At 37.8% G+C, this 13,263-nt stretch overlaps 1 protein-coding gene across 3 annotated transcripts in view; it reads left to right on the top strand.

The window, feature by feature from the left end:
- Window positions 1-13,263, top strand: part of KCNH8 (potassium voltage-gated channel subfamily H member 8) — a 214,237-nt gene that overhangs the window by 105,456 nt on the left and 95,518 nt on the right. For all 3 annotated transcript variants that reach the window (XM_042477363.1, XM_042477361.1, XM_042477362.1), the window contains exon 3: window positions 7,145-7,276. In XM_042477363.1, coding sequence (XP_042333297.1) covers window positions 7,145-7,276 — 132 coding nt within the window. The remainder of the gene's footprint in view (window positions 1-7,144; window positions 7,277-13,263) is intronic.

A 13,263-nucleotide genomic window follows, 5' to 3' on the forward strand; every position in this document is an offset into this window, starting at 1 on the left:
CTGCCTTTGAAAAGGCTTTATGGGGCTTCTTCCAAGTCCTTCTACCACTAATGCACATGATTACTTTCCTTATCCCTTTTTATTTTACTGAGACAGAGACTACTAGCAAGAGAACCAGGGAGCAGCAGAGGTATAATGTGGCAACAAATTTGAGGAAGGGCATTGCTGAGGGTGATAGACATATTATTTTCAACCACTCTATTTAAGCAAAGGGTCTTGCATGTTCTAGCCTCCCATTTCAGATGATTGCCCCATCTGTAGAACTGAAATATTTCCTTAGGGAATGTACATATGGACTAAAGGCCCTTGTTCCCCCTGGCTTGGCATCCTGTGTAGGTGATGCAGGCCAATAGCACCAGGCCAGAATTGGCCAGAATGGATGCTAATCTTGCATTTCTGGACCAACCCTGACCCAAAAGGCCCTTAGAATGGTCTTTTAAAAGCAGCTGTTTGTGGCAAAGTTTCCTAACATGACAGCAGGCAGACCACATGGCCATGTGCCCACTTACCTGTCGCTCTTGAAGACCCCAGTTGCAACCTGTAATGTTAGAAGAGGGCCCATGGCCACATGAGTGAAGCCAGGCACCTCATTCCTGCCCTGATGGGACACAGTGAGGCCATGGTGGCAGCAGGTAAGGGGGCTTACAGTCAAGGAAACTCCATAGTGCATTGGCATGTCGTTGTGTGACACTTGTCCATCTCCACCCTGGTCCAGGAAGGTACTGGGGGCAGGAATGGGGTGAAACCTCTGGCGAAATACCAGGGGATTGGCCTGTCATATCCTGCCCATGCATATAGACCCTTAGGGGCTGTCCAGACAACTCCTAAAGGGGTGGCCTGCAGCCACCTCCCTCTTTGCTAGATCAGGGCCATGGCAACTGCACATTGTGGCATGGATCTGGCCTTTCCACACTGCAAAAGGGAGCCACAAAAAGTGGCTCCTTTTTGCATCCTGGAAAGGGCACTGTAGCCACCGGCTCTGTGGCTTTATGGCACTCCTTTGGCACTTTATCATTTTAATGCAGCACCAAAGGATTGCTGTGATGCCACATGTTGCCATGGGGGCAGAGTTGGAGTGTGCGTTGTGTGGACCCTGACTCTGCCCCCAGGCTGGCCTTAATGGCTGGTCTTAATGGCTAATCTCAGTTCTCTCCCACTACCTCCATCCAGACCATTGTGTTTTTAAAGTAATATGAGATGGCTGAAAAAAAAGTGTTTAAGGAGTCAGAACATTCTAAATCATGTCTAGTCTGGTCCTGAAGTTCTGGTTGAATTCTGTTCCAATAATATTACGACTGTGAATACAGTACTCTTAAATCCACATGCTGTCTCATTTTATTCTTGCAAAATTCCTAGCTCTAAGAATATTCAAGTTTAGAACCTTAAGATCTTACAATGGAGGGGTTGAAGATACTTTTTTTTCCCCTAGAGAAAGTAGCTAGGAGCAATAGAAATAATACATGACTACAAATTGGTGAAGTTAGTCTTCGACAGTGATTGCTGACAGCAACAGTGTTTTTTGTGTGTAGTAGCTAAGGTGAGGAGGTAAATACTTTATTGTGAAAGGCTTTCTGAAAAGCTAGGGAAATCAATTTTTGTTTGTTTGAAATGCCATTTCACATACTGTTATATGCCCAGAGGATTTCCTCTTTATTTGTTTCATATTTGTCTGGGAATTGTAATGTGAAAAGAAAGTAGAAATCAACAAAAAATTGAAAACAACAGCAATGTAAAGGTTTCTTAACATTCTTCAGATAGTACCTTCAATCACAGTGTGACAAAGAGTTTGTGCAAGACACATTCTCAAATGAAATGTTCCTATGTAAAACATAGTTGTGCTACCTAAACTGTTCTTTTTATACAATAAAAGTTAAAAGAATAAGATTTCCACACTACGGGTGGTTCACTAATAAGTACACCATTTAGATTTCATGGTCAATTGGTTCTATCTAAGGCCCAGTACAGATCTCCCCAAAAGGGAGGCCTGCCGGCGCCTTTTTCCCCCTGCAGGGAAGCCACAGCTGCCAAACCATGAGGCTTCCCTACGGAGAAAAAAAGAACCTGCGAAAAGCGGGTTCTTTTTGTGCTGTGTCAGTTACGCCCAAGTGCACCAATGGCACACTCATGACATAACTGACATGGCACAATGTGCGGATGCTATTTATCCATCACGTCACAATGGCAGCAACCATATACACCGGGCGCCTCCATTGTTCATGCCTTACTAGGATTAGGGACCGCGTGGTTGCCGTGCAGTCTCTTAACCCTAGTATGCCACCAGCACGGTGCATTTGGCCCATCTGGACCGAGCCTTAGTAAACCTGAGTGGGCTAATCTTATAAAGGATCTCCTAGAAATTTTTCAGGAGCCATAATAATTTCTGAAAGCCAAGATTCTGGCAGTTAAAATGGAGGACCAGCTATTTCTGCTGCGGTGAGGCTTTATCTTGCAGCTTGTTTCCTTGTTTATAAAAGTCACCCTACATGTACAGATCCCCATCTACAATCCATTGTAAATGTAATTCAGTGTTTAAAATGCCACTGGGTGCTTTAATTAATCTCTATTCTGCCTTGTCCCTATTTGGTTACCAAAGAGACATGAATGGAGTTCCCAAATCTCATGATCTGGTTAGAGGGAGGAATCACAGGATGAGAGTGCTATCTTGAAAAGTATGCATATGGGTACATACCGTATATTTCCACATTTGCTAGACTGGCTGTTTTTTAATTGAATAGCATACTCTGTGCAACTGTGGCTGATGCTTAATGACATCATCAGAGGCTGCTCTTTTTTATATCACCATTTTAGCATCATCAGGACCTGCCCTCTGTGACACCACAAGAGTTCATCCATGGGTCTCAGGTTTGGGTTCCAAAAGGTATATAGAATGAAAGGGTACTGAGAACAAGGTCTTACTCTCTCTTTTTCTTTCCAGTCCAGCTGGAAATTCTTAGAGATTATGTAGGAGCAAACAATATTTTGTCTCACGCTATGTGTTATATAATTAGAACCTGTAAAAAATGTCAAACTGGAGAGACGGTCTGAGGAGAGGGTGGACCAGGAGTGGGGATGGGGAATCCCCTGGATTTCTGGAAGAATTAGGGTCTCTGGGAAAGGAAACAATGCATTTCAAATAGGTTTTAGTACTTTAACACATCAGAGAGTGATTATGACATGTGTTGCTGTATCTCAAGTGTTTTACATGCTTATTTATTGTCTTATCCAAGTATTTTACATGCTTTTTTCACTTCAGTTTGTGAGCAGGGTTATTTCTAATAAACATATTAACTATTCAATTTTTATAATTTTTTAAAAAACTTTCCCAGTATATGATCCATCGACATTGTAGAAATAATGCAGTTTGATACCAAGTGCTGTATCACCATCCTCTGAAATCCTGGGATTTGTGGTTTTACAAAGATTCTGTAGGATTGAGCCTTGGCAGTTATGGTGATGTTAAACTCCGTTATTTCTACAGTGTGGATGCATCCTAAGTTAAAACTACAGTTGGGTCTACAATGGCAAGAATACTCCAGGAATGGCCCTGAGTATGCAGACCTTGAAGCTAACCTGAATTCCCCGTTATCTGGGCACTCCGGTGCAACGGCAGTCAACTGTTCACACATGTATCCCATTGTGCCACCCAACACCACCACCACTGGCATGAGTCCTTCCCTCCAAGGCTGAAAATAAGACACCTAGCATTAATCACATGGCTGGAAGCCTCATTCTGCTCTCAGAAGAGTGACTCTTGCTAGCAGCAGTGGTGCTAGGTGGCACAGCAGGATGCACATATAATCAGCTGCCTCCCATCGCTCTGGAGTGCTCCAGATTTTCAGCTGTTGATGCAGGCCACCATGTGCTCCCAGATGAGGATTCCATCTCTTTTTGCTTCACACCAAGTTGCTAAACTCAAATCAGTCACTGTCAATTGGGCTTATAAGGAATATCAAAACAAGGAGTCAGGGGAAGTAGGTTACAGCTTTTTCTGCAGGTAGTGAATAATCACCAAAAGCAATTTTTTATAAAAGTTGGAGGTCTGGATACAGTGGAGTATAGAAATTTCCTGGCTTCTCCCTCATATGCAGCAGCAAGTGGCTGAAATAAAACTGCATAGGTTGAAGGCAGAGGCTGAAGCCATTCTATAGACTATTTTTATTATTCCCACAAGAAATGGACTACTGTGATTATTTGAAATGTGCAAAAGGGACATAATTTTTAGCTAACTAATAATAGGAAATTTAACTGTCTTTTTTACTTCAAATCTGGTGTTATTTCTCCTCTCTTGCAACCTGTTTTAATAAATCACAATTAATTTGTATGTTATGTAATGTTTTATGCTATTTTGTTATTTTGTTTTGTGATAAAGGCTGACTATAATATGTTGGCCAAAGGCTCCATTGCACTCCAGGGTTACAATTAGGGACCAAAACAAAAAATGTTAATTTTCCCCACTAGCAAAGATCTTTTAATATTGGTATTTCTATTCACTGACCTGGCACTGAGCAGCAGCATTTTAGCCCAGGGTTCCAGACTAACCTGGCTATATCTCTGAATTCTACCCCCACTGAAATAAATAGTTTCAAGAAATATTATCAAAATTTTTCTCTGTATCTAAAGTAAAACATCCACAACTGAAAAATCAACAGGAATGACAAGACTATGGCATGTGGTTGATAAAAATACAGAAAATGTCAACATACCTTGTGGATCCTATTACTATTATCATCTATAATCAAAGGAGAAATGTGTCTGACTGTCACATCTAGAGGTGTAAAATATACAACCTAGACACTGGAAATTTAGTGTGCATACTAAGGGTGTGCAACTAGGGATCTGCAATACCATCTTCATTCACTAAGTGAAATGATTCCTTAACCAGTGAATAGGTTTAGCATTGCTACAGTTCGAAGCCAGAAGACTAGTTGAAGGGACAGAGTTATAAGACTGTCCTTTTTCTCCTACTATATGTCAGAGTTCCTCATGGTCATGAAGTGCACAGATTCCTTGTGAAATCACAGAAATTTTAATATAGTTTGTATATTTGTTTTGTGATAGAAGGTGGTAGATATTGTTAGGAGAGAGTGTGGAGATAAAGATAAACTTTCAGGCATTGATCTTTGCCTTCACGGAGCTACAACTTTAAGTAATGCCTACTGAAGTTCTAGACGGATGCTACAACAAAGTGCCTTTTGAGAACAGACTATGCATCTGCAGTCAGTCTCAGGTGGAGGATATTGTTCACTACTTGTTAATTTGTCCATTGTACAGCAACCCTAGAAATAAATTTTTAACACCCTTGCTGACAAACAAAAGTGGGAGCTCTACTGTTGATTTGGTCCAATTCCTTTTGAGTGACATCAATGACTATGTAACACATAGAGTGGCTCTTTTTGCCATGGCTGCAAAAAAGATTAGAAAGAGAAAATTAAATAAAATTGCCATAAATTGCCATGAGACGCAAAGTATTAATCAGATTTTATGATGATATTGTATAAGTTTACTAATATCCAGGAAAGATATCCCTTTTTCCTTTTGTCCTTTTTATCGGTTAACTATTTTAACCGCTCACTAAATGTTGGGACATTTTTTGTCCTTTGTATTCTGTGCCCTTTGTTTTAAATGTTTTTTGCTTTTTGATAAGCTTGTTTTGCTTTGGTCTTTGGCTAGTACAATAAACGTTAACTTGACTTGACTACAATTGATCTTTTAAAAATGCCTGCTCATACAGGAAATAATTGGTTTGTTTCTTCCTGGAAATATCTGGAAAGGCTACTTTACATTAATCATATTAAAAAATAATAGTATAGTTTGTGACTTTTTTTAAAAAAAAGTTTGCATATGAAATACACCATATTCAATCAATTTAGTGACTTTAAACAAACATGATTGCATGAAATTTGAAGAAACATATTTAAACAACACTGCCATGCTGACATAGTTCAATTGACACACAGTAGGGAAAGACATTTATCACAGTAATTTCCATAGACTGAAGTGTATCAGATAATCTTCTGCGTATAATTCAACCATTTAATGAGTGTCAACTTGTCTGTATTTAACAGCTAAGATCTGAGGAGCTATGCTTTAGATTCCATTTTAAAGCAGAGTGTTGTTACTTTTAATATATTTGTAACATTCTAGTAATGCTTTAGATACAAGGTTTATAACCAAGAGAGCCAGTGTAGTGCAGTGGTTTGAGTGTTGGAATAAGACACTGGGAGCAGGGTTTGAATCCTGCTTGTCCATGGAAACCTATTGGGTGATCTTGAGCATGTCACATTCTCTCAACATCAGGAGAAGGCAAAGGCAACACCTTATGAACAAATTCTGCTAAGAAAAGCCTGTGATAGTTTTGTGTTAGATCACCATAAATCGGAAATTACTTGTGGCACACAACAACACTATAATGAAGGTCATGGGCAAGGTGAGGCTCAATACATAAAAGTAATGACAGCTTCATATGCCATCATTAATGTAGTGGGGAACATTCCTTTAAAACAATGTTGTTGTTGTTGTTGTTGTTGTTGTTGTTTCTATCCCTTTTTTTTTTTTTTTGGGGCAGCTTACAACAAATTAAAAACTTCATGGTTAAAAATTCACCAAGTACAAAAGTTTAAAAGAAATTAAACAATCAGAATATTAAAACTAGATTAAAACATATGCCATTAAACATGGCTCACTCACGCATACACACACGCACAAGTAAGATGGAACTGATCAAATGCTTGTCTAAACAAAAATGTCTTTACTTGTCTGAGAAAAAGAAAGCAAGGAGGATGCACGTTCAACTTCTCGGGGAAGGGAATTCCTGAGTCTCCAAATAGGACATAGGAACAAATTTCAAAGCCAGCTATGATGTAAAATAAGTAAGGAACATCATCAGAGTATTAGTGCTCCCAATATATGTATACTTCATTTAAATTTTTGCTTTCCTTTCAGAGAAAACAAGAGCATTGTTGACCATCAGTGATTTACATGATTTACATGAACTGAACATCTGTGATGTCCTACTGACCTTTAAAAAAAAATTAAATGTTACTTTAATATTTTGGATTTTTAAAAAATGATGGCAGTTTAAATTACATATTGTATTTTTTTTTTCCTTACAAAATCTTCATTAAATATGTTATTTTTCTTCTAGGGTCTTCATTTTGGTGCTTGTTAGACATTGTCCCTATCAAGAATGAGAAAGGTGATGTAGTTCTGTTTCTGGCCTCTTTCAAAGACATAACAGATACAAAAGTGAAGATTCCTGTGGATGATAAAAAGGAAGGTTTGTCTCATTTTCAGAATAAAAAGAGATATTTTCACAGAGTACAAAATGTGAAAAAATGAGCATTGTCATTGGAAAAGATTGGTTTAAGCCTGTCCATAAAATGTGTTGTAAGGCCATGTCATTTGTATAGTTACAAGAATGTTGGATCTAAAGAATGAGAATTTTACTACTAGAAGTGCAGAATAATATATGCTATGCTACCTTGTTTCCAGCCTAGATAAACAGCAATTCAGCACTGAATGCTTTAAAATCTGGCAGCAGTTTATTGCTATTGCTTAAAATAAACATCATTGAATACCTAAGGATGTATTAAGTAGTTTTAGGTCCTTTATGCCTCACGGACAAAATTAATTGTGTGTAGAACATATCTTAAAGGAGCAGAACTATATACATTAATGCACTTACAGATGTATATACACATACACAGAGATATAAAAACAAGAGAAGGAATATGGGAGTAGGCCTCATTGTGAAGAAAGAAGTGAAATGATTTCATTTCAAATTACAGCAAATTAATCTTAGCCTTTGGGACAGTTACTGTCTTAACAACCACACAAACATATTGCTAACAAGCTTGAATTAATAGTTTGAAGTATTATAGTCCGTTAATAGTCACAGTCCTGAAAACAGCACAGGCCCTATCATTATTTTTCAACCAGCCTGTGACTTTCCAAAGAACATTAGAAAGAAAGTTTTAAAAGTTCAAGTTTTAATTTAGGGAGCAAAGCTATAGTTGTATCATTGCAGATCACTGAATAATGGATATTACTAATTAATTATGCTATTTGTTTTGTTTTTTAAAAAATCCTGTGTCGAATGAGTGAATACGATCACTTTGAGCATGGTAATATTTAACGTTCCTACATTTGAGAGGGAAACAGTGGATTTCTGCCTTGATTGAAAAACTTTCCCATAACAATGACACCATAATTATATGGCCTTATAAATGAGGAAAAAAAGGGCACTGCCGTGGGTGAGAAAGTAGGTTATTAAGGCTCACTGTTCTTTCTATGTCTATGGTAATGGGGAATAATAGGCACTGCTCATACTTAAAGTACCTTTTTAAAGTTAAAAATTGTACTTTAATTAAAAAAGAGAGGTGGCACAATATGTGCAACCACTCCATGGCAAAATCACATTGCATCATCATCATCATCATCATCATCATCATCCTGCCTCACCTTATTGACCAAGTGGGGACAACAACAATTAAAAGAGCCTATAAAACCAATACATGTTAAAATAATCACTACATCAGTATATATTTTAAAATTCATAATTTCAAAACCCAGAAGACCTAGGAAATCTGGAATGCTGGAAGAGACTAATCTTTATGACTGTTTTAAACTCAGAGAGCCTATCCAGCTGACAAATCTCAGTTCATTCCACAATTGGAGGGTGGTTGGAGAAAATGTCTGAGTAACAGTTAACCTAGTTTTGGATGACTAAAGGAAATGTCCCCCAGAGGAACTGAGTGTACATGGAAGAATGCGATTCTCTGGATTACCTAGACTCAAATCATATAGGGCTTTAAAGGTAACAGCTAGCACTTTGTATCTTGCCTGCAAATTGGCAGCTAGTGGAGTGATTTTAACGTTGTTTTAATATGATCAATCCTATATGTGCCAGTTTTTCCCTACAAAAGAGTGTCTTACTATTGACTATAAATAAACTAATTTCTTTCAATATGAGGCATAGCAATTGTTTTTAAATGCAAGTTCATATTATTGCTATTTAAATTTATTGCTTTTAACAATAAGCAGAAAAATCACATTCAATTTATAAACAACTGGGCTTTGAACAAATGGCTTTCCATGATTCAGTGCTGCACAGTTGTCAGCCTTTCCTTTCCTTTGTTTTTAAAAATATCCTTTAACTAAACTTCTGTGAAACATTACACATTGCTAGATTTAGTACATCCTGACAAAAAGATGGGTCCACAATATATAGGGAATGTCCTATATATATAAAAACCTAATTTCACTTTCAACTAGTCAAGGAAAAGTGTAGAAGGTTTTTTTTATAAAAACATTTATTTTAGTCCCATGCATTCAGCTGACTAATTATTCTAACATTAGTTGTATATTTGTAAACTCTGCTCACATTTAAACCAATTTTAGCTGAATTACCCAATATATTATTAGCTTCCTGATCCCATAGAATTACACTCACAAGATCTTTCCTTGATCTAATTTGTTGTGCAGCTACATTCTTGTGTGGGTCAGATAGAAAAGAACAAATGATATGGAGGAATAGACACATATGTCCATGTATCCTGATCCACTGATTCATCTCTATTGTCTCAGATTTGGTCTAGGATCCACAGCTTTCTTTGGGAGTCTTGTTGCTTTTGTTGTTGGTATTTCACAAGTAGTATTCTGCTCTTCCTACCACCACCTTTTTCAATGCACATGGGCATGCAGTGGTGTAATAAAAGAATGTTTACTACATAAAAAGGTGCCAAGTCACATGTCAGTGTGGCTACAGTAGGCCCCTCCCATATGTGGGGGGATCCATTCTGGACCCCCCCCCCATGTGTAAGGGAAAAAATGTGTATGCTTAAGCCACATTGAAAATAATGGATGCACGCTCACACACATGCCATTTTGTCCCTCCAGGCTTGCCATATGCGTATGCTCAAAGCAGCATATGGCAAGCCCACCTATGGTGCAGGCAGACTGTATATAAGCATTATAAAATTTAATATGGATGCAATGAATACTTCAAAACTAGTTTCTAGCAAGCCTTAATGATTAGTGCCTTGTAATAAGCACTGCAGCTATAATGGTTTCTTGCAGTTCAAGCAGAGAGATGCTACATCCAAAACTTCTGGGATAAGGTATACCCTGCGCCAGCTGAGACTACAGGTCATTCCAGATTTATGTCAATGTCACATCTCCCTTTATAACTGCAACCAGAATGAGCTGATGAGCTGTAATAGTTTCTCCAGATCTCTTTGGACCAAGAAGCATCTTTTCCCTCTAGTGCTGTGTACATGCAGCAGGGGCTGTTTGCACATTAGACAGTATGATTTTAGATAAGAGGTGCATGAAATATTTTTCTCAGTGGTGGTGCCTCAGCTATGGAACATCCTCAAATTTCCAAATAATACAATGCTTCCATTACTGTGTCCCCTCCTGAACACCTTGGGTTAAATTGTACCATTTCATGTAGAAATATCAGGTTGAGGGGAATATAACTATCTATAATTTTTTTTATCTTCTTGTTTTTTTTTTCCTTTTTGCATATTGTGTGGCCCCTTCTCCCCTCAACAACAAACTCAGGAGAAAAATATTGTTTCCTGGACCTGCTGCATTTTCCCAGTCCATTTACTCTTTCAGAAAGAGTGAGACCTTTTTTTAAGCTGTGAGATTCCTTGGGAAAGCTGTGAACAAATAACTATTATTATATGTCTAGCTTCACTCCTGAATTATGGATAGCCTACAAGTCTTTATCATCTTCCAGGGACTAAAGTTTCACTGCAGGGTACAAACATTTCATCAGATAATAAAGGTCACCTAATAAACAGAGAAGTATGCTCAGGTGCTGAAACCACTATATGCCAAGAGGGGGAAAAAATCTTTTCTATTTCAGAAATGTTGAAATAGAGAAAATCCATTTAAGTCAAAGAAAATGCTTTGGATACACAGTGGAATAAATGAGGGCATGATCTTGGCACAACATAGTGTGAAAATCCAAGTTATTGAAAATATTCCTGTTTTTGAACATAATGCAGTCTTGGTCATGACAACAGATTGCTCTAGTGATATGATTTACCCCAAGACTATATGTATTATACGCTACATGATCTAGCACTCAATTTAAATTTTGTGTTACAATTTCAAAATTGTCTGTTTAGAACTAGTAATGCAACTGTATGTGGTTTTCCATTTTATTTAGTTTGAGTTTTCAGTAGTTTGGGTTTTCAGAGAATTTGGCATTTCTGGCACATGATATAAAGAAGAAGAGCCAGCATGGCACAGTGGTTTGAGCATCAGAATGTGATTCTGGGGCTTGAATCCCTTGCTCAGCCATGGAAACCCACTGTGCAATTTTGGGCAAGTCACACTTTTTCAGCCTCAGAGGAAAACAAAGGCAAATCACTTCTGAACAAATTTTGCCAAGAAAGCCTTGTGATAGGTTTTGTTGCCATAAGCTGGAAATGACTTGAAAGCACCCAGCAACAACAACATAAAGAAGAGTGAATTTAGGATGGTGTTATGTATATACAGTTGGTCCTCCACATTGTGACTTTGACTTTTGTGAATTTGATTATTCACGTATTTGATTGATATCTTCTCTCTAGGAATATCTAGGTGTTCCAGTACAACACTGTGGTCAACTTTAACCAAAGGTTGCACTGAAGCTTCAAGATATTCCTAGAGAAAACGCCTCTCTATGCACTTAGGTCCTCCAGCACAATTTCATGGTCAACATCTGGCAGATCTTGACTATAGAATTGCCCTGAGGACCCAGAGATTCCTAGAGAGGTGTTGTCTCAGGTAAAAGAAATAGTTTTTATTTACAGTTTTTCCACATCCACGGAGTCCTGTGCCCTTAAGACCATTGAATGTGGAGGGTCCAATGTACTATGATTGTAACAACTGAGTACAGAAAATATTGCTGATCCCCAAATTTAGTTATAAAAATAGAGAATCCCATGGTTTGCATTTTTAATGTTGGTATCTACTGGAATCTGGTTCCATGATTCCCCTCCCCCAAGAGATACCAAAATCTATAGGTACCAAGTCCCATTATATACAATAGTGTAGTAAAATAGAAACCCTTATATAAAATGGCAAAATCAAGATTTGCTTTTTGGAAATTTTGGGGAATATTTTCAAGCCATTAATGGCTCAATCCATGGATAAAGATGCTGTGGATATGGAGGGTGACTGTAGTTTCTACCCCTAAAGGGTATGGCAATACTTAGAGCTTAAAGAGTGTTCAGCGAAAACTCAGAACTGTCAGAGCAAAGTCATGGGTAGGAGTCAGAGTCAATGAGGCAGACAAGACTAGACTTATCAAAGATGACAACTGCCTATCCTTTCAGACAGAAGAAGCACTATGTCTCCTGCAAAATTCTCCCAACCACAACATTTAAAATATTTATTGTGGGAGGGGGGAAGTGTATATAGAATATATACAACCCTAATATGGCTGTGAGTCATGTATGGTTAGGGAAACTAGACAGTAAAAAAAAAAAAAAAAAGCTGGCAGGAAGAAAATCAACTCATTTGGTGATGGAGGAAAGTTCTGTGGATACCCTGGGCTGCCAAAAAGACAAGCAAGTGAGTCCTAGAGCAAATCAAGCCTGATTTCTCCCTAGAAGCCAAAATGACAAAACTGAGCCTATTATAGTTTGCGACATTTCATGAGCTGACATGACTCATTAGAAAAGACGATAATGCTTGATAAGTGGAAGGCAATAGAAAAAGAGGAAGATTGCATTACAGGTGGAAGGAAGTTATGGCCCTGGGTTTATAAGAGCTGAGCACTGTTGTTGATAGGGCTAATGGAGGTCTCTTATTCACAGGGTTGCAATAAATCAACTCCAACTTGATGGCAGTTGACAACAACAAGAAAATATGGGTGAAAAGGAAGAAGCTATAGTCACTGGAAACAGATAAAGAGCGCAATAAAAACCCAGAAATCCATTTATTGTGCACTTTTTTGTTTTTATTTTAATTTATATCTCACGTTCTCCCCATTATAACTGGAACTCAAGGTAGCTTACAAAAGTAAAGCAAATACAATACAGATAAAAAACAAACAAATAACATTATTGCCAAAATGCAATTATATCATATGCAAAACAAGGTAAAAATCAATTAAAATAAAATAAAATAAAAAGATAACCAGTTATACAGCACTTACCATTAAAATTTATGTCTGCAAAGACTTTGCTTTTGTGACTTGACATTTTATGACATATATATGGCAGACGATTGGACTAAATGGCCTTTGCAATCCCTTCCAACTCT

Source organism: Sceloporus undulatus, chromosome 6, assembly GCF_019175285.1.
Source record: "Sceloporus undulatus isolate JIND9_A2432 ecotype Alabama chromosome 6, SceUnd_v1.1, whole genome shotgun sequence".
Classification (NCBI taxonomy): Eukaryota; Metazoa; Chordata; class Lepidosauria; order Squamata; family Phrynosomatidae; genus Sceloporus; species Sceloporus undulatus.